The following is a 23,702-nucleotide window of genomic DNA, read 5'->3' as shown; positions in this document are numbered from 1 at the left end:
TCAGGAGGACCTGTGGTCCCAGGAAAGGGAGGCAGAGCCCCCTGAGGAGCCAGTGTTTCAGAACTGAGCAAACATGATGGAAAGAGGGAATCAGTGGTAACTGCCCAAAGGGGCATCCTGAAGAGCCCACAAGAGCAGCCACACAGAGCCTGAAGAGCCCACAACAATCATGGGAACCACAATAGGAGCCAGCATGCGCTAGCCAGAAGCTGAAATTTAAAATACCCTTGGGAGGAGTTCCCCTCGTGGCGCAGTGGTTAACGAATCTGTCTAGGAACCATGAGGTTGAAGGTTCAATCCCTGGCCTAGCTCAGTGGGTTAAGGATCCAGCATTGCAGTGAACTGTGGTGTAGGTGGCAGACGCAGCTCGGATCCCGCATTGCTGTGGCTGTGATGTAGGCCAGCAGCTACACCTCTGATTAGCCCCGCAGCCTGGGAACCCCCATGTGCTACAGAAGTGGCCCTAGAAAAGGCAAAAAGACCAAAAAAAAAAAAAAAAAAATCCTTGGGAGTTCCTGTTGTGGCTCAGGGGTAAAAACCTGACTAGTATGCATGAGGCAGGGCAGGTTTGATCCCTGGGACCACTCAGTGGGTTAAGGATCCCGTGTTGCTGTGGCTGTGGCATAGGCTAGCAGCTACAGCTCCGATTTGACCCCTAGCCTGGGAACTTCCTTATGCTACAGGTGTGGCCCTAAAAAGACAAGGAAAAAAAAATCCTTGGATGTGCATTTTTGCCTACCCGTGGGGTGTTTTTAGGGGAGTTTGGTCCATAGTGGGCTATTTCTAGGGGGACTTTCTGTAGGTGAGATTGCTTGCACAAAAGCCATTCATATTTTGCATTTTAAGATGTGCCCCAAGCTGGGTACCCTGAGACTTGAACCAATGTATTCTCCCACAAAGCCACAAGGAGAGCGACTGGAGAATGGTTGATGTGTATATTTGGACGTGCTCTGCCGCTTTCACAGGACTCTTCTGGGTTAGGGAGGGGAAGAGGGGGGAGGGTGAATTCATACCCGGTTCCAACACTTGTTTGTTCTCCAGCTCCTTTCCAGGCAGCGAGCAGGGAGAAGGGGCTGGGTTGGGTGAGGTAATCCTGACCCTCTCCCCTTCCACCATGTATGGAAATATCCTTGCAAACATCAGTTCCAGATGGAGCCAGCCCCCCTGACCCCCTCCCACCCTGTCGCTTGAGTCAGCCAGCACCTCCTGGCTCCAGGGGACGGAAAAGCCGACTCTGAGGAGTCTCTCAGCAGGGAAAGGGTCCACCAGCCCCCAAACAATCACCCAGTGTTCAAGTCACTGCAGGCAGTCTGCAAGAATCGCTTGCTTCTCTAGGTTAAAAATATCTCATGCCCGAGGGGCCCATGGTGTCTGTCTCAGAAGAGAGCTGGCTCATAGCTCCCCACTGCTGGGGAACTTAACCAATTGATTGTTTTCCTGTGACAGCCATACTTTCTGGGTTCAAATCCTCCCTCCACTATTCGCCAGCTTCGTGACCTTAGGCCACTTACCTAATTGCTCTGTGCCTTTGTTTCCCTGGATGTAAAAGGAGTGTCAGGATCATCACATCTGTCACAGAGGCCAGAGAGTTCCCGTTGTGGCTCAGCGGGTTAGAAAATCAAGTAATATCCATAAGGATGCATGTTCCAGAGAGTTCGCTCAGTGGGTTAAGGATCTGGCTTTGCCCTGAGTTGAGCTGTGGTGTAGGTCACAGATGTGGGTTGGATGCTGTGTTTCTGTGGCTGTGGTGTCTCAGAAGCCAGTGGGTCTCCACCCTGGCTGAGCACTAAAAATCACCTGGGCAATAGTGCCCAGGCTGCATTCTGGGCCGATTAAATCAGAATTCCTGGAGTTCCTGTCGTGGCTCAACAGAAACGAATCCGAATCTGACTAGAATTCATGAAGATGTGGGTTCGATCCCTGGCCTCACTCAGTGGGTTAAGGATCCAGCGTTGCCATGAGCTGTGGGGCAGGTTGCAGACTCGGCTCAGATCCCATGTTGCTGTGGCTGTGGCCTAGGCCGGCAGCTGTAGCTCCGATTCAGCGCCTAACTTGGGACCTTCCACATGCTGCAGGTGCAGCCCTAAAAAGAAAAAAAAATTTTTTTAATCAATTTCTGAGCATTTGTTCTGGGCAAAATAAATAAATAAAGCTTCCCAGATGATTCCAACGTGCCACTGGCTCTAGAGATTTTGTGAATATTAAAGGAGATAGTATAGGAAAAGTGCTTCCCATGGTGCTTGATACAGAGTTAAATGCTTTGGTGGGGGTCATGGGATCAATTATCCAAGCCAGGGTGGTTGTCAGGAAAGGCTTCCTGGAGGAGGCAATGTTTGATGGAGGTCAGGAGTTAACCAAGAGAAAGAGGACAGGATGCATTTCAGCCAGGGAAACAGTACTTGCAGGGATCTGGAGCCAGGAGAATGTGGCCTCTTAGAGGAAATGAGAGTCATCCTCTGTGACTGGTTAAGAATCCGGCATTGTCATTGCAGCAGCTTAGGTAGCTGCAGTGGCTCGGATTTGATCCCTGGCCTGAGAACTTCCACATGCTGCAGACATTGCCAAAAAAAAAAAAAAAGAAGAAGAAGAAGATGAAGGAGTTCTCTTTGTAGCACAGTGGAAACAAATCTGACTAGGAACCATGAGGTTGTGGGTTCAATCCCTGGCCTCGCTTAGTGGGTTAAGGATCTGGCATTGTAATGAGCTGTGGTGTGGGTCCCAGATGCAGCTCTGATCCTGCATTGCTGTGGCTGTGGTGTAGGTCGCAGACATGGCTTGGCTCTGAAGTTGCTGTAGCTTTGATTCGACCCCTAGCCTGGGAACCTCCACAGGCCGCGGGTGCGGCTCTAAAAAGAAAAAGAAAAAAAGCATGGAAAGCATTCAGCCCACAGCCTGTTCATTACATTGATAATCCTCTCATAATTGTTACTGCTGTTCTGATGGGAACTCATTGACCTCCTCTAGAGGACGTATGACATTACTTCTCCATTGTAATATCCTCTTTTACAGTTTTAGCATAGTGTTCACCCCAAAACCCCAGGACTTAATGTGAATTTGACTAATTGTGGATTCTTCTTTATATTTCTCCCAGCTTTAGCCCAGCAGGATAGGTGCCCCTGCTGACCCCTCTGTTCCCCCATTATCATTCCTTACCTTGTATCCCTTACTGAAATTTCCTTCTAGATCTTCCAATGCACCATGGTCTCTGTCTTGCCTAAAGGCCTTTGCATATACTGTTCCAGGCAGCTGGGAATGGTGTGAGGCTATTCATCCTTCCTATGGACCTGCTTGCTCTTCTGCCTGCAGTTTTGGACTATAAATCCCCCAAAGGCAGGCATCATATCAGTTCCCACCCCCCCTTTTTTTCTCTTTTTTTGGCTGCCCTGTGGCATATGGAGTTCCCAGGCCGGGGATCAGATCCAAGCCACAGTTGTGACCTACATCAGAGTTGTGGCAACACTGGATCCTTAACCCAGTGGACCAGGCTGGGCATCAAACCTGTGTCCCACTGTGCGAGAGATGCCACTGAATCCTGTTGCATCACAGCAGGAACTTCTACCATATCAGTCATCATTTAATCTCCAGCCGCAGAGCAGCACAGAACCTGTACAGAAGGAGTGCCGTTAATGGCTTATCACTGAATGAATGAATGAGTGATCTCACTATATTAATCTTCTGTTTCCTCTATTAATCTGTGAACTTTTTGAGGAAAGGGACTACGGTTTGCTTTTTTCCAAGGGTCGGGCACAACACCTGCCAGCCATTCAGCAAATATACATTGAATGCTTACTATATGCTACACACATACTAAATATGGATATGTGGTGAGCAGACGTGGACATGGTTCCTGCCCCATGAACTTTTGGTCTTAAAGGGAAAGAGACATTTACCAAATAATCCTACCAATAAATGTAAACTGCACCAGTGAGACACGGCTACAACACGGGAGTACATGAAAGGTGTTGGAAAGGGATGCAAGAGTGACTGCTTAGTTGGAAAGCAGTCTTAGCCCTTGAATTTTAATATAGGAGGATATAGCACCCAGAGAAGAAAGCCACTTGGTTCTTGAGCTTGTCATCCAGCTCAAGAAATGACAACATCCAGATGCAGGGCCTTCAGGGCAAGGCCACATGTTTCCTGGACATTTCCAGCTGAAATGGAACATGATAGGGGAACTGGGGCCTCCTGGACATTTCTGTCCAATGGGACTCCTCTAATGAATGAATCTTTATTCCAGGTTCCCAGTTGGGTTGGCTCCTCCTTTTTTTCTTTGGCCAAACCCATGGCATGTAGAAGTCCCTGGGCCAGGGATCGAACATGTGCTGCAGCTGCAGCCTGCTTCACAACTGTGGCAAGGCTGGATCTTAACTCTGTGCCACAGGGAAACTCTGGGTTGGCTCCTCTTTGTTAGATCTGAGTCCCTCTTTGTCTGTCTTGCTTTTTCTTCTTTCTCTTTCACAGGCATTACTCCAGCTCTATCTCAGCATCTGCTTCCTAGAAGACCTGACCTGACACAGAGGGTCTGGAGGGCTGGATTCTTGTGGGAAGGGGAGCCTGAAGCTGTGCTTACAGAGCACTTTTACCTAAAATCAACAAACTATTATTGTCCCATCCAAAGTGTGTGGAAGTGCTGATACTAACAACCATCTCTATGAGAATTAATTTAATATAGTATCTGGAAGTTCCTGTCGTGGCGCAGTGGTTAACGAATCCGACTAGGAACCATGAGGTTGTGGGTTCAATCCCTGGCCCTGCTCAGTGGGTTAAGGATCCGGGATTGCTGTGAACTGTGGTGTAGGTTGCAGACACAGCTGGGATCTGGCATTGTGGCTGTGGTGTAGGCTGGCGGTTACAGCTCCGATTAGACCCCTAGCCTGGGAACCTCCATATGCCGCGGATGTGGCCCTCAAAAAGACAAAAGACAAAATAATAATAATAATAATATAGTATCTGGGCCTCGATAAATGGCAGCTGTTGTTATTACCCAATTTCTGAGTCTGTGGGAGCAGAGCCCTTATAGGGTCTGGGGTGGCAGTGGGATGTTTCAGGAAACTGTGCCCAGCACTGGATACTTCTCCGTAGCTTTTCTTTAATGTCTAAGATGGGGTCCCTTCTGCTCCTTGTGGAGTTTTGGAAAAGTCTTTCTCCAGGGAGGGAGGATATGTAGAGGATTAAGAGATATCCAACCGCAAAAGAATTGAGTCTGTCCCCAAAGGCTGGACTGCGAGCTGCAATGCCATTGATCCAGAGGGCGACCCCCGGAAAGGTCCTCCAAATATTCCAGTTTCTCCTGGCACTGATTAAGGATCCTCTCGGGAGGTGACTTACTGGGACATAGGCGGACGAATCTGACTTTCCAATGGACAGACATATGATGAGCGAGTGATTGGTGGATGGACAGACACAGGTCAGACTGTGAGATGTCAAGACAGGCAGGTGGATCTCTCAGCCAGACAGTCAGGCATGTGACTGAGACTGACAGAAAGACTGACAGAGGGCCAGGCCTGGGAATCTCCCACCCTCCGGCTCTGCCGCGAGAGGGCGCCGCCGCCCCGCCCAGTGGAGCCCACAGTCCGGGCTAGGCGCGCGCTCGAGGGCCAGCGACGGGGGCGGGGCCAGCGTGCGCGCGGGGCGGGACCGGCATGCTCGCGGGGGCGACCACGGGCGATTCGCGCGGCGGGACAGCGGGGGCGGGGCGCGCGTGCTCGCGGGGGCGGCCGGGGGCGGGGCGCGCGGCGGGCGCGGGCACGCGCGGCGGCGGCGCGTTCCGTTCCGGGCCGAGGCTCGCGGCGGAAAAGTTGCACGGCGGAAAGGAGCGGCCCTGGGACGGGCAGTAAGCGCGACGCGGAGCCGGTTCCCGGCGCCTGCGGCCACGCCATGGACGACCTCGGTGAGTGAGCGGAGGCCGAGGGAGGAGACAGCAAAGGGCGCGCGGCCCCGGGCCGGGCGGGCGCGAGCGAGCGAGTGGCGGGCGGAATCCCACCTCCCGCGGCCCGGGTCTTGGTTCTGGTTCCGGCTGGCCGGAGCCCTGCGGGGTCTGGATCCCCGGCTGGGCCTGAGTCCTGGGCCAGGCCAGCCTCGCCGCCGTCCTCTCAGCTCCCAGCCCCCAGCCGCGAGTACAGCCCCACCTCCGGACCCCCAACCTCGGGGATCCAGCCCCATTTCCCAGAGCAACCCCAGGGACGAGCTTGCAGGTCAAGGACCCTCCGTGTCTGCCTCAGGGACGGGCCCCCCACTGCGTGATGTGACCATCTTCCCAGCTATGGGACCCTCACTTCACAGACTGCTCCCCCACCCCCATCGCACAAATGGAACACCCAACTTGGGGATCAGCTGCCTAATCTCACAGGATGGGCCCTCAATTCCAGGACCTGCTTCCACCCCCTCTGAGGACCACCCTCGTCGCGCACACCCCACTTTAGGCATAGCCTTTCCGAACGACCCCTTCATTTCATAGATCAGATTCACGAGTTCTGAATGAGGCTCCAATAACCCCATCCCCACAAAGACAAGTTTCCCATCCGCCCCACTAACTTCCCATTTAATTTCCCTGCCAGCCCTGGCCACTCTGTGGACCAGCCCCTCCCCTTGCATATCACAGACCAGCCTAATCCTAGAAAAGTAAGCTGGGGAGACATGACTCTCCTCTGACTCTCAGACTCCGGTGAAATGCCAGGGGAATGAGGTGGGAAGTGGGCCCTTGAGGTATGGTCCTCTCTGAACTTGTCCATACTAGTGGGGTTCCTCTACCCTCCCCCCCCAAGAATCAGAACTTGCAGGAGGCACACAGGTAAGGAGGACACGATGCCCAGAACAGAGTTTATACTGTTTTCATGTTACTGGAGCGCCCACACTCCTCCCTTCAGTCTAGTCTCGATCTGATGTTAGGACAGGGAAAGGTATCTCCTGGGACTGGGGGACACTCAGCCAACCCAGGGGGCTTGTTGCCAGGGTTCTAGGAAGGCCTTGAGTGGCGTGGAACTTGGGGTGGGAGAATTCACTCTCCCTCCTTCACAAAGTCTGTAACTGGAGGGCCTCTGAGCCTGGGAGTTGAGAGGAGGGGGAGTTGCTTCTCTGTAGGAGCCTTGTCTTCCCTCCATGGACTGTGAGTGGCTTGTGTGACCACTGATGCTTTCTCTGTCCCGGGCTCTGAGGAGTGGATTCATCAGACAGGACTGATGGGCTTCCCCAAGCGCACAGGGCACTATATTAAGACTGGCTATTTGTAGGCACTGAACTTCCAAGGGGAAAGGGAGGAGGATTGGGATTTGATTGCTTCCCAGAAGCTTCCTTTGGGTATCTGGGTGCCTCTCCCTGGCCCCTGAGATCCTGGAGTGGGGATGGTGTATGGTTCTGCCTGTTTTGCAGAGTGCGATGGCTGCCAAGCATAGTTCTGCCTTTGGGTCAGGCTTGGCACCCATTTTTCGAACACACTCAAAGTTGGCATGCCTTCCAGGCAGGTATTTTTTTCACATAAAAATAACTGAGCTGAAAGGAGGCTGGGGGATATTTTTCAAATCAGGATCTGAAAGTCTCCATGCTTTCCCAGTGGGGCGACCTCCTTTTCAGAGTGACAGTTTCTGAAATGCTGATGTGGTTCTGTTGCTTCCAGACAGTCCCCGTGCTGTTTGAAGGACTGAGAAAGTCTTTGCAGAGTTCGTAGTTGAAGCCTGGAATTCCTGTCCTCTGACAGCCTTCCATTTAGGGCCAGGAAAGTGAGTTTGTCTCTGAAAGGAAAGAAAGTGTCCTGGCAGAGCAGATTGTAGGAATTTAAATTTGCTGTTCCTGGAGTACTTCCCCATACCTCAGCTCATCCTGTCCTCACAGCAACCTTTTCTGAGAGCCCATTTAGGGTCACGGCTGTCATTATGACCGTCTTTTACAAATTGAGAAAAATGAGGCTAAGAGAGGCTGATTCACTTGCCCAAGGCTGCACAGCCACAGAGTGACGAAATCATGGCTGGAAGCCCAGTCCCTAGCTCCTAGATCTGCAGCTGTGTACCACGAGGCCTTTCTTCCTGAGGAGGGGTCACAGTGGGGGTGACGGCTGCCACCTGTAACTTCTGCTACCTTCTACCATGGGCTCCCCAGTTGTCTGGATCCGGGCTGCTGGCTTCCTTGGCTTAAGCTCCCAGGGGGCCAGCCACGCCTGGCTGACCGGGGCCTGGGGTGGGAGGAATGGGGCGTGCAGGAGGGAAGAGGAATTTGCCTCTGCGTTCAGGCCCCATCAGCTGTCTGAATGGCTGCTCAGCACCCTCCCCGTCAGCTGTTTTCCTTAGTTAGGGTGGACACAAAGGCCAGGCCTCTTGTTTTTATTTTTCTCCTGAGAGTGCTCTCAGCCCTAGGCTTCTCAGTCCCTGAAATAGGGGATTTTATGGTCTGCCCTCTGCCAAGTCTAGAGGGGTCAGAGTCTCTGCTGTGACTTCGTTTTTTGGTCAAAAAAAAAAAAAAAAAAAAAATTGGGGAACTCTCCCCTCCCCGTAGCTGTTAGTGACAAACTCACCATGTGCTGTTTAATAAGTTACAAATTTATAGCTCTTTGGGCAGAAAAACATAAACACAGTGCGTCCTGCCCCTCCCTGTGTGTTCTCTCTGCTTTGTACTGCGGGGTGGCTGCTGGTGGCTTTTCTCATTACTGTTTAGATGCTGGTTTGGCCAGGAGTTCTCCCTGTTCGAGTTCTGGCTGGAGTTTCCTGGACAGAGTTCCCACAACACTGCAATGCACTCTGATTATGTTTTCTGAGCCGACTTCTCGCTCTCCCCTTGCCCACGTTCCTCGTGCACTTGGGGTGGGGGTGGGGTCTCTGAGCACAGCTGGGGGCTAACAACCATCAGGCGTACTTGATGGGAGCCAGACACCCTACCCAGTGCTCCGTGATATCGTCCCTGCCGTCCTGAGAGGGAGGTGTTTAATCTCCACTTTGCAGATGAGGAAATCTGAGTCAGGAAAGTTCAGTGGGGGAGCTGGGATCGTAACCCAGATTGATCCAGTTCCAGATCTGGTCATCTTCTTCATAATAAGGTAGTAAGGGCTCAGTGATTAACCAGGAGGATGAGCCATGGGGCCTGCTGAGTAATTGCTAGGTATCTTTTAAAATTTCTACCCTAGGGGCCATCCCATAAGGCTATGATGGCAAAGGGTGGTCTAGTTCAGGCCTGGATAGCTTGGCCTTTCCCATCCCTTGTAGGGGAACAGCCAGCTGTTGGCAATACCCAGTTGCTGCTGGAATCTGGACCTGTCTTCTTTCAACTTCTCAGCAGTCTTGACCCTCTGGAAAACAGTGCCTCATTGTCTTTTGGGGGGAGTGCTGGGGGGCAGAGGAGTTGCCTGGGGCATTCCGGGCTATGAAGCTTCTCTGTTTCTGTGGAAAGTCTGAACTTTGGGCTGGCCCATCTGTGGTGCCTCTGTGTGTTAGGCCAGGGTCAGGGCACCCAGCTGCTGGGCTTGTGGCAGAGGCGGCCTGTGGACTGATGGTGCTCCTAGTGTGCTCTGCATCAGTGCCAGGGCTCTAGGGCCATGTGTTAGTGAGGTGCAGAGTTGGGGTTCAACCCTAGTGTGTCTGATACTTAAGCAGGTGCCCTTCCTTTGGGCAGCCACAGCTTAGTGTGGAGAAGTTCACATTGCTGGTGACCAGAGCCCTGCCACTGTGGGTGTGAGGTCCACCAAGGGCACATCTCAGTATTCCTTTCTTCCAGTGTCCCCAGGGATGGTCAGGGGAAGGACAGAGTTACTGTGGCTGTGCTGACCAGCCCTCCTTCCCCATGTATTCATTCATGCATGGATCGAGTTGACCCTCCGAAACTTCCCTTGGACCTTTTTACCTTGTTCCCAGGCCAGAGATGTTGAAAAACTTCCTCCCAGCTTCCCTCTCATTCCAGCCCTCCCCTAGGTTGTCCTAGTCTCAGTGCTTTCGTTAGTAATAACAACCATCTGTAGAACACTCTTCCTTTTTTTAGAGTGTTTACAGAACTTCTACCGTAATGTTTATTGAGCACTTACTATGTGCTGGCCCCGTGCTGTGCTCCTTACATGCATTGTTTCATTGAATCATGTTAGCCCTGCGAGGCACACGTTCTGTTATTATTACTGTACCCATTTTATAGATGATGAAATGGAGGCACAGAAAGGGTGAGCCCAATTGCCTAAGTTCTATAACTAGTGAGTGGCATGGCTGGGAGTTAAATCCAGGGCTGGGATTAAACGGAGGTTGGGTTTGTAACCATTTTTACACGTCTCTTCATGATACTGAATCGGATCTGGGTTGCCTGTGGTTTAATTGCTTTCCATGTCTAGGATGCTACAAAAATCTTTCCTGCCCCCTTCCCACCCCTGCATTCTTTGTTCAGTGTCTCACATTTGTCCTTTTCCCATCTTCTGCAGCTTCTTCCCTTCCCTTTGTTCTTTCTCAGGGAGGCCACTCTCAGGATGAGGATGGGATGCTTGGCGGAGGACCTCACTCCTCTCTCTCCTTTTACCTCTCCCGTCACCTGTTAGCCTCAATACAGAGATACAGGCTTACAATACAGCTGCCAAGGAGACCCTGGGGAAGGCTCTGAGCTCCCTCCTCTACCCCTTGTGGTTGGAATCAGAAACTGTCTGTGCCCCATACCCCTTATACGCTCCTCTCTTTGTTCAGGTGTTTGCACGTTGCTGCCATTTGGAACCAGCCCATTTCCAAAGGAGGAGGGCTTCAAAAACTTTTAGGGCGGAGAATTGAGGATGTCCTGTGGAAGGGAGAGAAAGCATTAGGAAGCTGAGTTTTCCAGAAATCCAACAGAGTAAAAAGGGTGTTGGGGTCTCCCCTGTGGTGCAGTGGGGTCAGCAGAGTGTCTGCAGTGTCAGAGCGCAGGTTCGATCCTTGGCCAGATACAGTGGGTAAAAGGATCCGGCATTACTGCAGCTGTGGTGTAGGTCACAACTGTGGCTCGAATCTTATCCCTGGCCTGGAAACTCCATATGCTGCAGGGCGGCCAGAAAAGAAAAAAAAAGAAAAAAAAAAAAAGGGTATCTAGGGATCATTTCCTGAGTCTCCACAGCCTCCCAGCTCCCCTTGCCTTTTCAGTTGGAGTCTTATTGGAAGCCTCACATCTGGCCTCAAGCATCCATTCACATCCAGATAAATCTTCCAACTAACAAATTGATTGCCTAACCAGTGGGGCTCAGGGCTGGTCTCTTCAGGGAGGCCTTGGATACTGGGCCAGTGACAGGCAGAATGTGTGGTTGGCCAGTCCCGGCAGAGCCCCACTGGCCAAGTTTTCCCTTAAAGATGGCCTTTTAATGCGTATTTCTTGTACGATTGTGGTACTGTGGTTTTATGGGTGAACATTGTTATTGTTAGGTGCATGCAGAAGTATTTGGGAGTGAAATGTCATGATGTCTGCATCTTAGTTTTAAATGATATTGTAAAAAAAAAGGGAGCTATGTATACACTGTATATACATGTGTGGGGGGGAGAGAAAAAATTTGTGCTTGTGTTTATACAAAATGGTAAGACATTGACTATGGCTGAATCTGAGTATATGGGTGCTTGATGTGGTGGCCTTTCAGCTTCTCTGTATGTTTAGACATTTTCATGATAAAATGTTGGGAGGGAAAAAGAAGTCCCTGCTTTTCTATAGTGGGCTCAGAGCTGTTCGGTCAAGGGTGCTCATAAATGTCTACTTGTGGTTGACCTGAGTGATTCTCAGCCTCCTGTGACTCTGCGCAGGTGGTGAAAAGACTGGGTGGGCAGAGCCAGGAGCCAGGCCGGCCTGGGTGGGTAGTGACTGGTGACTCTCAGCTGGGCATGGGGGTGCACAGGGTCCCGTGAGGAGAAAAGGACAGGGCCGGGTAGAGACAGCAAGCCTCCCTAGTGTGGAGGGAGCCTTGGTGGTCATTTTGGGTGTGGTGACATTAACTGGACCAGGGTCAGGGCAAGAGAGATGCTGGAGTTTGGAAGGGGTTGCCTGGGTGGGATGCAGAGCGAGGCTTTATAAAAGGCAGAGAGCAGCCTCTGGGCAGCTGGAGCCTGGGGGTGGGGACAAAATGCCATTCGTTTCACATCATGAACGTCTTATCTGTGGCCAAAGAAACGCCATTAGCCTGTGGGCAGCAGAGGCCAGAGTGGCCCCAGGCTCTTGCTTGTAGCTCTGAGCTGGCTGTCCAGTTCTCTAGGCTCAGAGCTCCCTGGCCTGGAATCCCCACTTGCAGGTCCCTCATTTCTCGGTTGGTGCTGACTCCAAGCCAGGCCACTGGGCTTCCCATCTGTTTGGGGGAAATAGCTGGATCCCAGCATCAGTGGCCTCCTTGGCTGTGAGGGCCCTGGTGACTACTGGAAGCATTTGGGGCAGCCCGTCAGCCCTCATAAGAGGATCGTGTCTCACGAAGGTCTTTTTGAGCCTCCCATCTGTCTTTCGGTGTCAAGCAAAGACGTAGAGGCTGGCCACTGGGTTGTGATCCTAGGGTCGTCCTAGTGAGGTCTCAGGGCCTGCCTCTGCCTGTTTGAGAAGCAGTATGATGTGTGTTTTATGGGGGGGGGGAGGGGTGGCGCTGGGAGGAAGCTTTATGTAATTCTTGGCTGGGACTCAGGTAATTGTTTTAATGAAATGGAATGCAGCTTATTCAGAACTCGCTTGGCAGAAACAGCCATGTTCTGTTCTGTTTTCTTGTTGGGGAGAGCAAGTCACACACACACTTCCAGCCATTTGGAAGAGTGGGACCCCGGGGAGGAGTGTGAGCAACGTGGGCAGAGGCCTCTGAGGACCTCCTCTCAGTTCAGTGCCAGGGTCCTCAGAGGGCTCAACCTTCCTCTGGACACCAGGCTGGGTGTCTTTGAATGAACCATGGACACTTGGGCCTCTTGCAACACCAGAAAGACCCTGTGGCAAGTGGGCTGTAAACTGAGCCTGAAGCCTCCTCCCATGATGTGAGGCGGCTACGTGAGGTGAGGGATGTGGGCCTGCTCGGCACACAGCAGACAGGCCCTCCGGGACAGCCCGCTATTCCCTGTGTCCCCTCTTTTCCACCTCAACACCTCCTCTAACTCCCCACACTCCCCAACCCCCCAGCATCTCTCATCAGTGTCGACACCTGTGGCCCATTCTTCTCCATCCTCAGCTACACCTGCACCCCCTTTCCTTCTGGTTCCCTTTTTTCCTCTGTCTGCCGTTTTTAACTTCTTTAGTTTGCTCCTTTCTCTGTTTTTAATGCAGCCTGGGCCATTCTTCAAGTTTTTTTCTTTTGCTAAGAATGCATCCCACTCTCTAGTGGCCTCATTTTTCCTCCCTTCCTTAAAATCTGCTTCTCTGAAGAACCTCCTAGCCTCCTTCCCCACCTCCTTCTCCCATCCCTTCCTGGGGGCACACCATTGTGTTTTCCTAAAGGCTTTTCCTGGGCTCTCCTGGGTACCCAGGTCAGTTTATCTGCTTGCATGACCTCTTTTGTCACTTGTATGTTGGTGACTCCTAAATTTATATTTCCCCCCTGACGTGGATTCTATTGTCCAGATTCTTCCGGTCTGCACGCCAGCAAGACCCAACTCATTTCCTTTTCACTCTCTCTTCTTGGCCTCATCTATTGTCTGCTCTCTCTGTTGTGGTCCCCTCCCTTTTCTTGGTCTATATTAAACCATTTCTGCAATTTTTTAAGCTTTAGGAAACATGTTTATGTGCTTCATCATTTTTGACAATTCTGGCAATAGCCCTTTGGGGTAGGTGGCATTTCTTACAGATGAGGAAGCTAAACTGCAGCTTAGGGGAAAGAGGACACACCCAGTGTCACCACAGATAATGTTGCAAGAACTTGGTCTTAGATCTTTGAGTGCCCAACTTGTTCCCTTTTTCGGTTTTCATACTAGAAACCTTAGGACAGAGATGGGAAATCACAGGTTGGCTTTGGCCTGAAGACCTGTGATACCTGGCCTTCATGATATTTAAAAATACTCCAAATTTGGAGTTCCCGTCATGGCGTAGCAGAAACAATCCGACTAGGAACCAGGAGGTTTCGGGTTCCATCCCTGGTCTTGCTCAGTGGGAGAAGGATTTGGCGTTGCCGTGAGCTGTGGTGTAGATCGCAGATGCGGCTCGGAGCCCGCGTTGCTGTGGCTGTGGGGCAGGCCGGCAGCTGTGGCTCCAATTGGACCCTAGTCTGGGAACCTCCATATGCCGCGGGTGCGGCCCTAAAAGGAGAAAAAGACAAAAATAAATAAATAAATAAATAGAAATATTTCAAATTAGTCGCCAGCACTTAAAGTATCAGGAATTGGGGTTCCCGTCATGGTGCAGCAGAATCCTACTAGGAAGCATGAGGATGCGGGTTCGATCCCCGGCCTTGCTCAGTGGGTTAAGGATCCAGCGTTGCTGTGAGCTGTGGTGTAGGTCGCAGATGCAGCTTGGATCCTGAATTGCTGTGGCTGTGGTGAAGGCTGGCAGCTGTAACTCTCATTAGACCCCTAGCCTGGTTACTTCTATATGCCGTGGGTGCAGCCCTAAAAAGACAAAAGACAAAAAAAAATTTTTAAATAAAAATAAAATAGGAGTTCCCGTCGTGGCGCAGTGGTTAACGAATCCAACTAGGAACCATAAGGTTGAGGGTTCGGTCCCTGCCCTTGCTCAGTGGGTTAACAATCTGGCGTCGCCGTGAGCTGTGGTGTAGGTCGCAGACGCAGCTCGGATCCTGTGTTGCTGTGGCTCTGGCGTAGGCTGGCAGCTACAGCTCCGATTAGACCCCTAGCCTGGGAACCTCCATATGCCGCGGGAGCGGCCCAAGAAATGCCAAAAAGACAAAAAATAAATAAGTAAATAAATAAAATAAAATAAAAAAGAAAGTATCAGGAGATTGGACTTCCCCAGTGGCTCAGTGGGTTAGGGATCTGGCATTGTTTCTGTTGTGGTGTGAGTTCAATCCCTGGCCTGTGAACTTCCCCATGCCATGGGCTCAGCCAGAAAAAAAAAAAAAAAAATCAGGAGATGGCACCTAAAAATCCATATTTGGTTTCTCTTGAAAACTCAGAGCTGGCTATGCTGGAAGCCCATCTTCCATGGCACTGGTTGGTTGAACTTAACAGCTCTGGCCTTGACATCAGCTCTCTCTGTTGCCTGCAGTGGGTCTGCTTTGGAAGGTTCTAAGAATCCTCTCCTTCTGCCTTATATTTATGGCAAACACACAGTTGCTGAGTCTAGGGGGTTTCTTGCACTACATCTCTGAGCTAGATTTGATTTTTGACCACTCCAAGCATTTAGCTCTGTCTGGAGTGTGGACCTTTGTCCGAGTTGCAGAAAATAGCCTCTTGACCTATTTGTCTTCCCTCACTCTCTACCTTTAAGGTCTCTGCTGCAGTCACTTTCTTCTTTTTTTTTTTTTTTTTTTCTTGGTCTTTTGTCCTTTTAAGGGCCACACCTGTGGCATATGAACGTTCCCAGGCTAGGGGTCTAATCAGAGCTGCAGCTGCCAGCCAACACCACCGCTGCAGCAACGCAGATCCCAGCCGTGTCTGCGACCTATACCACAGCTCACGGCAACACGGATCCTTAACCCACTGAGTAAGGGCAGGGACCGAACCCGCAATCTCATGGTTCCTAGTCAGATTCATTTCCACTGTGCCACAACGGGAACTCCTCACTTTCTTCTTTTTGTTTGTTTTTGTTTTTTGGCCGCACCTGCAGAGTGCAAAAGTTCCTGTGCCATAGTGACTCAAACTAGCAGTGCTTTGAGCCATAGCAGTGACAATGCTGGATCCCTAACCTGCCCAGCCACTGGGAAACTTCTATAGCCATCTTTTCTTTTCTTTCTTTTTTTTTTTCTTTTCTTTTTTTTGTCTTTTCTTTTTTTTTGTCTTTTTAGGGCTGCATTCACGGCACATAGAGGTTCCCAGGCTAGCGGTCAAATTGGAGCTGAAGCTGCTGGCCTACACCAAGAGCCACAGCAACTCGGGATCCAAGCCACATCTATGATCTATACCACAGCTCACAGCAACACTGGATCCTTAACCCACTGAGCGAGACCAGGGATTGAACCCTCATCCTCATGGTTCCTAGTCGGGTTCATTAACTGCTGAGCCACAATGGGAACTCCCCACATTTTTTTTTTTTTTTTTTGTCTTTTTGCTATTTCTTGGGCCGCTCCTGCGGCATATGGAGGTTCCCAGGCTAGGAGTCAAATCGGAGCTGTAGCCGCTGGCCTATGCCATATTGACGTCTAGTTGATGTACAAGGTTGGGATAATTTCTGCTGTACAACGAAGTGATTGCCACCTTCTTGAGAAGGCTTTTTTTCTAGTTAAAACTAGTCAGCCCCTTGACCCTCCTATTGCACTAGAGCTTCAGAGATCTGTGTACATAGGGCTTTTCTCCTTTTGTCTTGTCCTCTGCCCCGTAAGCCTCTTGAAGGCAGGGATCTTACCCGCCTTTCAGTTGTCTCTTATCTCCAAGTATGGCTTGGTTCTCCCTGCAGTTTGCTTAATAAATATTTGATGGTGGTTGATGATTAAATGGGTATGAACTGCGGACACCCACCATGATGCCGAGCCTCCAGCAAACCACTTCCTCCACTGGAGAATCTGAGCGAGAAACCCTCTGGGTTCCAGGCAGGTCGGGAGGCAGCAGATGCCACAGACAGAATGCAGGCCCCCCTTCTCCTGGGTCTGTGTCCATGCTGCCACTTGCCAACTGCATGAACTCGGCAGGTCACCTTCCACCCTGAGCCTTGGTCCCCTCCTCTATGAAACAGGCGCATTTCCTGAAAGGCTTTAACGTGCTCAAGAAGCAGTAATGATTATCATTATTCTTCATCCCTGGAATAATCTAGACATTGCTCTGGGGGTGTGGCTTTCTCTGTCACCTCTTCACTTCTACAGTCCACTGCTGGTGGGCATTTAGAGCACGTGTAGCTGGATAGCCATTCACCTGGGCCCGGGGGAGGAATCTGGCTTTAGTTATCTCCCTCAAGAATGTGATATGGGACCCTCTGTGGCCCTGTGGGGTGACGAGTGTTTGGGGCTTGGTGAAATGGTCATACCCTAATGCTGGTGGTGTTAAGATGGGTTTAGGTTATATGACATTTCATTTCCCTCGAGCCTTGTTGGTGGCTTTGAGGAGGAAGTGGTGGGGGAGAAGGTTGCTTGGTGGCTTGGTTTATACTGATCACTCATCTAATGCTAAAATTTGAGAGCGGCCAGGGAGCCAGTCTGAGATTAGCACTGGGTTTCTCCCAGAGCTCGCAGGCCTTCCTCTGGCCAAAGCAGCCAGGAAAGGATGCTCTGTGTCATCTGCACAGCCTTCCAGGATAGTTGTGGGCTAGTGAGCAGTAGAAACAGGGAGAGTTTGGTTTTCTGGACCAGGAACTGTGTCTTTTGGCAGTTGAGTGTATAGCCACTAGCTAGAGGCTGAAACAGTGACTGGGTTGCCGCCCTGCCTGCCTCTGTCCCCTCTTAGGGGCAGTTGCTCTATTGGGTCAGCCCCAGGCACTATTGGGGGTTTGAAGTGGCTCTGGGAGTCCCTGCCAGGCTTTCCCTTGTTCTCTGTTTCCAGGAATGTTCCTCTTCCTGGAGGTGAAAATAGGAGTGACCCTCAGCCTGCACTTGGCTTTCTCTGGATGATCATTTGCCCGAGGATGCCTGGCTCGCTGGGCCAGTGGGGGTGGGTCCTCATCAGTGATGAGCTGCAGGACAATGGTGTCAGGCTGGCTCTTCTGGGCCGGTGTGAAGGAGCAGCCATGGCTCCTGGAGCACTATGCTGGTGTCTTGGAGACCTGACCTGGTGTTCCCCTGGGCTTACTTGGTCATGTGCTGCTGGTCTTGGAAAGTCCTGTGTTCCCATAGGGGCTGTGTGGTTTCCTTACTGTCCTTGGGGTTGTCATCCTGGCTGCATCTTTGGGGCTAGGGGGCTGTTGGGAGAGCTCGGTGGCCTTGTTTCCTCCCCGTCTCAACCCCTCAGATGGCCTCTTCTGCCGTGTCCTGAACTTTCCAAGAATTTCCACCCCCTCTCTGTCTTTGGAGAGCCACACTGGAAGTCTTTTTGCCTTGTCTGCCGAGGCAGCCATAAGAAAAGCAAGCTAGGGAAGAAGAAGAGAGTCACCTGGAGGTGGTTGTCATGCTTCCTGTGGTCATTGTGGTCATCTGTTCCCAAACATCCTGTTTGCACCCTTAGTGCAGCAGAAACACTGACTTAGAGACAGCTGCTATCTGTCTGTCTGACCTAGGACAGAGGTGTGTGGCTGAGGGTGTCACAGCCCACTCGTTCCGGCGACCCTTGCTTTACTGGTCCCTCCCTGTCGATGGCATTGCTGGTAGCAGCTCCTTTCCTCATCGCTGGCTTGGGCTTCTTTCAAGCTCTGCCCTTTCTCTTCTCCCTGTTTCTACTGACTGTGAGATTTTTTTTTTTCCTCTGAATGTTTTGCTGGGTGTGACCAGATTCGCTTTTCTGTGGCCCTGGACCAGTTCAGTCTTTCTTAGACTCTGGTGCTTCCAGAGTGGTGCAGCCTTAGGATGTTACCATTCCTGTGGTTGGGGTCTCTGCCTATCACTTCTTCAGTCACAGCTGCTCACTTTGTATCTGTTTATATATTGTACTTCCATTGAAGACTGCAATTGCAAACAGGATTTTGTGGCTTTTAAAAAAGTTGGGGAGTTCCAAATCAGACTCAGGTTCGATCCCTGGCTTCCCTCAGTGGGTTAAGGATCCGGTGTTGCTGTGAGCTGTGGTGTAGGTTGCAGATGCAGCTTGGATCCCGCATTGCTGTGGCTGTGGTGCAGGCCAGCAGCTGCAGCTCTGATTCGACCCCTAGCCTGGAAACTTCTGCATGCCGCAGGTATGGCCAAAAAAAATTGAAAATAAAAATTTAAAAACGTTTGAAAATCATTTATGAGTCTCACCCCTCCTGTTTTACAGAGACACACCCTGAGACCCTCCGAGGAGAAAGCACTTGCCTGAGATGCTTAGTAGCAGTGCAGGGCTGTGCTTCTTTCCCTTTTTCTAGTTCTTTTAAGGAAATATCTGGGGGTCCTAGTTTTCTTTGTTTCTATACTCACACACTTGCCACTGTGTAGCCTCAAGTCTTGTTTTCTTCTAGAGACCTTTCTCTTGTCATTTTGTATCTGATATTGTTACTTACTTTGTAAAAGTTTTAAGTCAAAGCAGATACATGCTTATTATAAAAATGAAAAAGAAAAAACTTTCTTTTTTTGAGGGGGGGAACAGGAGTTACTATTGTTAATAGGATGGTGTATGTCTTTGCCTAACTATCTTCTATATGTTTATAAATAGATAAGCATGCTTGTGATATACATAGCCTTCTTTCCTTTTTTGGCTACCCCAAGGCCGATGGAGTCCTTGGGTCAGGGATCAGATCTGAGCCATAATTGCTACCTATGCCACAGCTGCAGCAACACCAGATCCTTTAACTTGGGGATCAAACCTATGTCCTGGCGCTGCAGAGATGACACCAACCCCATTGTGCCACAGCAGGAACTCCATACCCTTCATTTTTTAAAAATCAAAATTATAGTCACATAACATAAATTAACCACTTTAAAGTATAGAGTTTAGGAAATTCCTGTCGTGGCTTAGTGGAAACGAATCTGACTAGTAACCATGAGGACTCGGGTTCAATCCCTGGCCTTGATCAGTGGGTTAAGGATCTGGTGTTGCCCTGAGCTGTGGTGTAGGTTGAAAACGCGGCTCAGATCTGCTGTTGCTGTGACTGTGGCGTAGGCCAGCGGCTATAGCCCCAATTTTACCCTAGCTGGGAACTTCCATATGCTATGGGTGCAGCCCTAAAAAAATAACAAAAAAAAGTTACAGTTCAGTGACATTTGGTACATTCACAATTTGTGCAATCATCCTCTCTAGTGCAGAACAGTTTCATTATCACCAAAGGACCCCTGTCACCTTGAAGCAGTCTATTCCCTTTAATCTCTCCCCATAGCCCCTGGCAACTAATAATCTGTTTTCTGTCTCTATAGATTTTCCTATTCTGGTTATTTGATATAAATGGAATCATACAATACATGGCTTTTTGTTTTGGGCTTCTTTCAGTTAACATCATGTTTTTGAGGTTCATCCATGTTAGAGCATGTCTTGATGCTTTATTCCTTTTTATGGCTGAATAATATTCCATTGTATATATTGACCACATTTTTTTTACCCATTCATTTCTTGATGATCATTTGGGTTATTTCCACCTTTTGACTATAGTGAAGAGTGTGGCTATGAACATTCTTTTTTTTCTTCTTCAAAGGTTCTACATTTTATTTATTTATTTATTTATTTATTTATTTATTTATTTATTTGTGTTGTCTTTTCTAGGGCCACACCCGAGGCATATGGAGGTTCCCAGGCTAGGGATCTAATCAGAGCTATAGCTGTTGGCCTACGCCACAGCCACAGCAACACAGGATCCAAGTCACATCTTCAACCTACACCACAGCTCATGGCAACGCTGGATCCTCAACCCACTGAGCAAGGCCAGGGACCAAACCCACAACCTCATGGTTCCTAGTCGGATTCATTAACCACTCATTCACAATAGAAACTCCAACTATGAACATTCTTGCTCAAGGGTTTATTTAAATACTTGTTTTCAGTTCATTTGTATTTATATCTCTTCATTGTTTTTATCTCTCTTTTTAAATTAAAGTACAGTTTATTTACAGTGCTATATTTGTTTCAGGTGTACAGTATAGTGATCGAGTTTTTTTGGGTTTTGGGGGAGTTTTTTGAGATTATATTCCTTTATAGGTTATTACAAGATAATTGGATGTAATTCCCTGTGCTACACAGTAAATCCTTGCTTTATCTTTTTTATGTATAGTAGTTTTCTTCATTATTTTTGTTTTGTTTGTTTTTGCTTAGGCCACACGCGTGGAATGAGGAAGTTCCAGGGCCAGGGACAGAAGCTGACCAGAGCTACAGTAGTGACAATGCCAGATCCTTAACCTGCTGCATCACAAAGGAACTCCCTTCATTTTTTTTTTTTTTTTAGGGCCTCACCCACAGCATATGGAGGTTTCCAGGCTAGGGGTCAAATCAGAGCTGCAGCTGCTGGCCTACAGCCACAGCTCCAGCAATGCAGGATCTGAGCTGCATCTGTGACCTACACCACAGCTCACGGCAGCACCAGATCCTTATAACCCACTGAATGAGGCCAGGGATTGAATCTTCATCCTCACGGATGCTAGTCACATTCATTGCCGCTGAGCCACGATGGGAACTCCAGCTTCTTCATTGTTTTTATTTATTTTTTTTATTTTTATTTATTTATTTATTTTTGTCTTTTTGCCATTTCTTGGGCCGCTTCCACGGCATATGGAGGTTCCCAGGCTAGGGGTCCAATCGGAGCTGTAGCTGCCGGCCTACACCAGAACCACAGCAACACAGGATCCGAGCCACGTCTGCTACCTACACCACAGCTCAGGGCAACGCTGGATCCTTACCCCACTGAGCAAGGGCAGGGATCGAACCCGCAACCTCATGGTTCTTAGTCTGATTCGTTAACCACTGAGCCACGACAGGAACTCCTTCTTCATTGTTTTTAAAGCTTATTTTTCTATATTATTGTAAATGCCTATTAAGGACTCATTATATTCATGTTCCTTTTATTTTTATTTTTTACTTTTTAGGGCCACACTCATGGCATATGGAGGTTCCCAGGCTAGGGGTCTAATTAGAGCTACATCTGCCAGCCTACACTACAACCATAGCAACACAGGGTCTGAGCCACATCTGCAACCTACACCACAGCTCACAGCAATGCCAGATCCTTAACCCAGGGATCGAGGCCAGGGATCGAACCTACAACTTCACGGTTCCTAGTCGGATTTGTTTCCACTGCACCACTATGGGAACTCCATATTCATGTTACTTGTAATATTTAACTTTTTTTTTTTTTTCCTGTACCCATGACATGCTCTAGTTCCCAGGCCAGGAATGAACCTGCACCACAACAGTAACCTAAGCCACAGCAGTGACAATGCTGGATTCTTTTTTTCTTTTTTATGGCCCCATCTGTGGCATATGGAACTTCCCTCACCAGGGGTTGAATCTGAGCCATAGTGGCAACCTGAGCCACAGTTGCAGCAACACCAGATCCTTTAATCCACTGCACCAGGCTGGAGATCAAACCCACACCTATACAGGGACCCGAGCCATTGTGGTCAGATTCTTAACCCTCTGCACCACGGTAGGAACTCCACAACACCAGCTTCTTAATAGCTAGGCCATGGCACAGGTTCTTGTCCAATCCCTGGCCCAGGAACTTCCACATGCCATGGGCATGGCCAAAAACAAATAGACAGCCAGGCCACCAGGGAACTCCTTTCCTGCTTCCTTTTGAAAGGTTTTTTTTCCTCAATTACTGAACTTTCTCAATTAGAGGGGTTGAACTCTCCCACTATAATCATGGATTTATTTCTTTTTCCTTTTATTTCTATTTTGCTTCATCTAGTTTGAAGCTCTGTTATTGGATGCATGTGTGCTCATGCTGAGTTGACCTTTTTGTCATTATGAAATGTCCTTCCTTATTTCTCATAATATCTCTACCTCCCAGTCTACCTCGTCTGATGTTAACAGAATAACTCCAACTTACTTGATATTTTTCTCCATTGTTTCATACCTATCAAACTGATAGGAACTGTTTATCTGTGTTTTTATATTTGAAGACTTTCTTTCTTTCTTATCTTAATTTTAATTTAATTTAACTTAATTTTTTTGCTTTTTAGGGCCACGCTTGAGGCATATGGAAGTTCCTAGGCTGGGGTCGAATGGGAGCTATAGCTGCCGGCCTACACCACAGCCACAGTAACACCGGATCTGAGCCATGCTGCGACCTACACCACAGCTCATGGCAACACTAGATTCTTAACCCACTGGGCGAGGCCAGGGATCGAATCTACATCCTCATGGATACCAGTTGGATTTGTTTCCTCTGAGCCACCACAGGAACTCCCCTTTCCTTCTTTCCTTTCTCCCTCCCTCCTTCCTTCCCTCTCTCCCCACAGCATATGGAGTTCCTGGGCCAGGGATCAGATCCAAGCTGCAGTTGTGACCTGTAGTGCAGCTGTGGCAATACCAGATCCTTTAATCCACTGGACTGAGCCAGGAATTGAACCTGCACCCTGGCACTGCAGAGATGCCACCGATCCCATTGCACCACAGCAGGAATTCCTGAAGTGTTTCTTATAGATAGCTTATTTTGGATCTTGCACTTTTATCCAGTCTGACAATCTCTACCTTTTAATTGGAGTATATAGACCTTCTTATATTTAAAATAATTATTGGGAGTTCCCATTGTGACTCAATGGGTTACGAACCCGACTAGTATCCATAAGGATGTGGGTTTGATCCCTGGCCTTGCTTAGTAGGTTAAGGATCCAGCATTGCCATGAGCCATGGTGTAGCAGGCACGGCTTGGATCCTGTGTTGCTGTAGCTGTGGCATAGGCTGGCAGCTGCAGCTCTGATTCAACCCCTAGCCTGGGAACTTCTATATGCTGCACATATGCTGTGGGTATGGCCCTAAAAAGAAAAAAAAAAAAAAGTAATTATTAATATGATAAGGTTTAAGCCTACCATCTTGCCATATGTTTTCTGTTCCTACTGTTTATTCTTTTTTTTTTTTTTTTTTTTTTTTTTTTTTTTATTTTCCCACTGTACAGCAAGGGGGTCAGGTTATCCTTAGATGTATACATTGCAGTTAGTTTTTTCCCCCACCCTTTCTTCTGTTGCAACATGA

The 23,702-nt window shown here is 49.3% G+C and overlaps 1 protein-coding gene across 15 annotated transcripts in view; it reads left to right on the top strand.

The window, feature by feature from the left end:
• Positions 1-5,768: 5,768 nt before the first annotated feature.
• The window catches only part of PXN (paxillin), a 50,854-nt gene continuing 32,920 nt past the window's right edge, over positions 5,769-23,702 (top strand). For all 15 annotated transcript variants that reach the window (XM_021073143.2, XM_021073142.2, XM_021073141.2 and 12 more), the window contains exon 1: positions 5,769-5,890. In XM_021073143.2, the coding sequence (XP_020928802.2) occupies positions 5,878-5,890 (13 nt within the window). In that variant the 5' untranslated portion in view covers positions 5,769-5,877. The remainder of the gene's footprint in view (positions 5,891-23,702) is intronic.

The sequence above is a fragment of the Sus scrofa genome, chromosome 14 (genome assembly GCF_054392235.1).
Source record: "Sus scrofa isolate SSC_HxYL_T2T_F1_AM1 chromosome 14, Sscrofa_HxYL_maternal_Yorkshire_Landrace_v2.0, whole genome shotgun sequence".
Lineage (NCBI taxonomy): Eukaryota > Metazoa > Chordata > Mammalia > Artiodactyla > Suidae > Sus > Sus scrofa.
The sequence above is the reverse complement of the archived record's forward strand: the minus strand, read 5'-3'. Positions and strand labels throughout refer to the sequence as shown.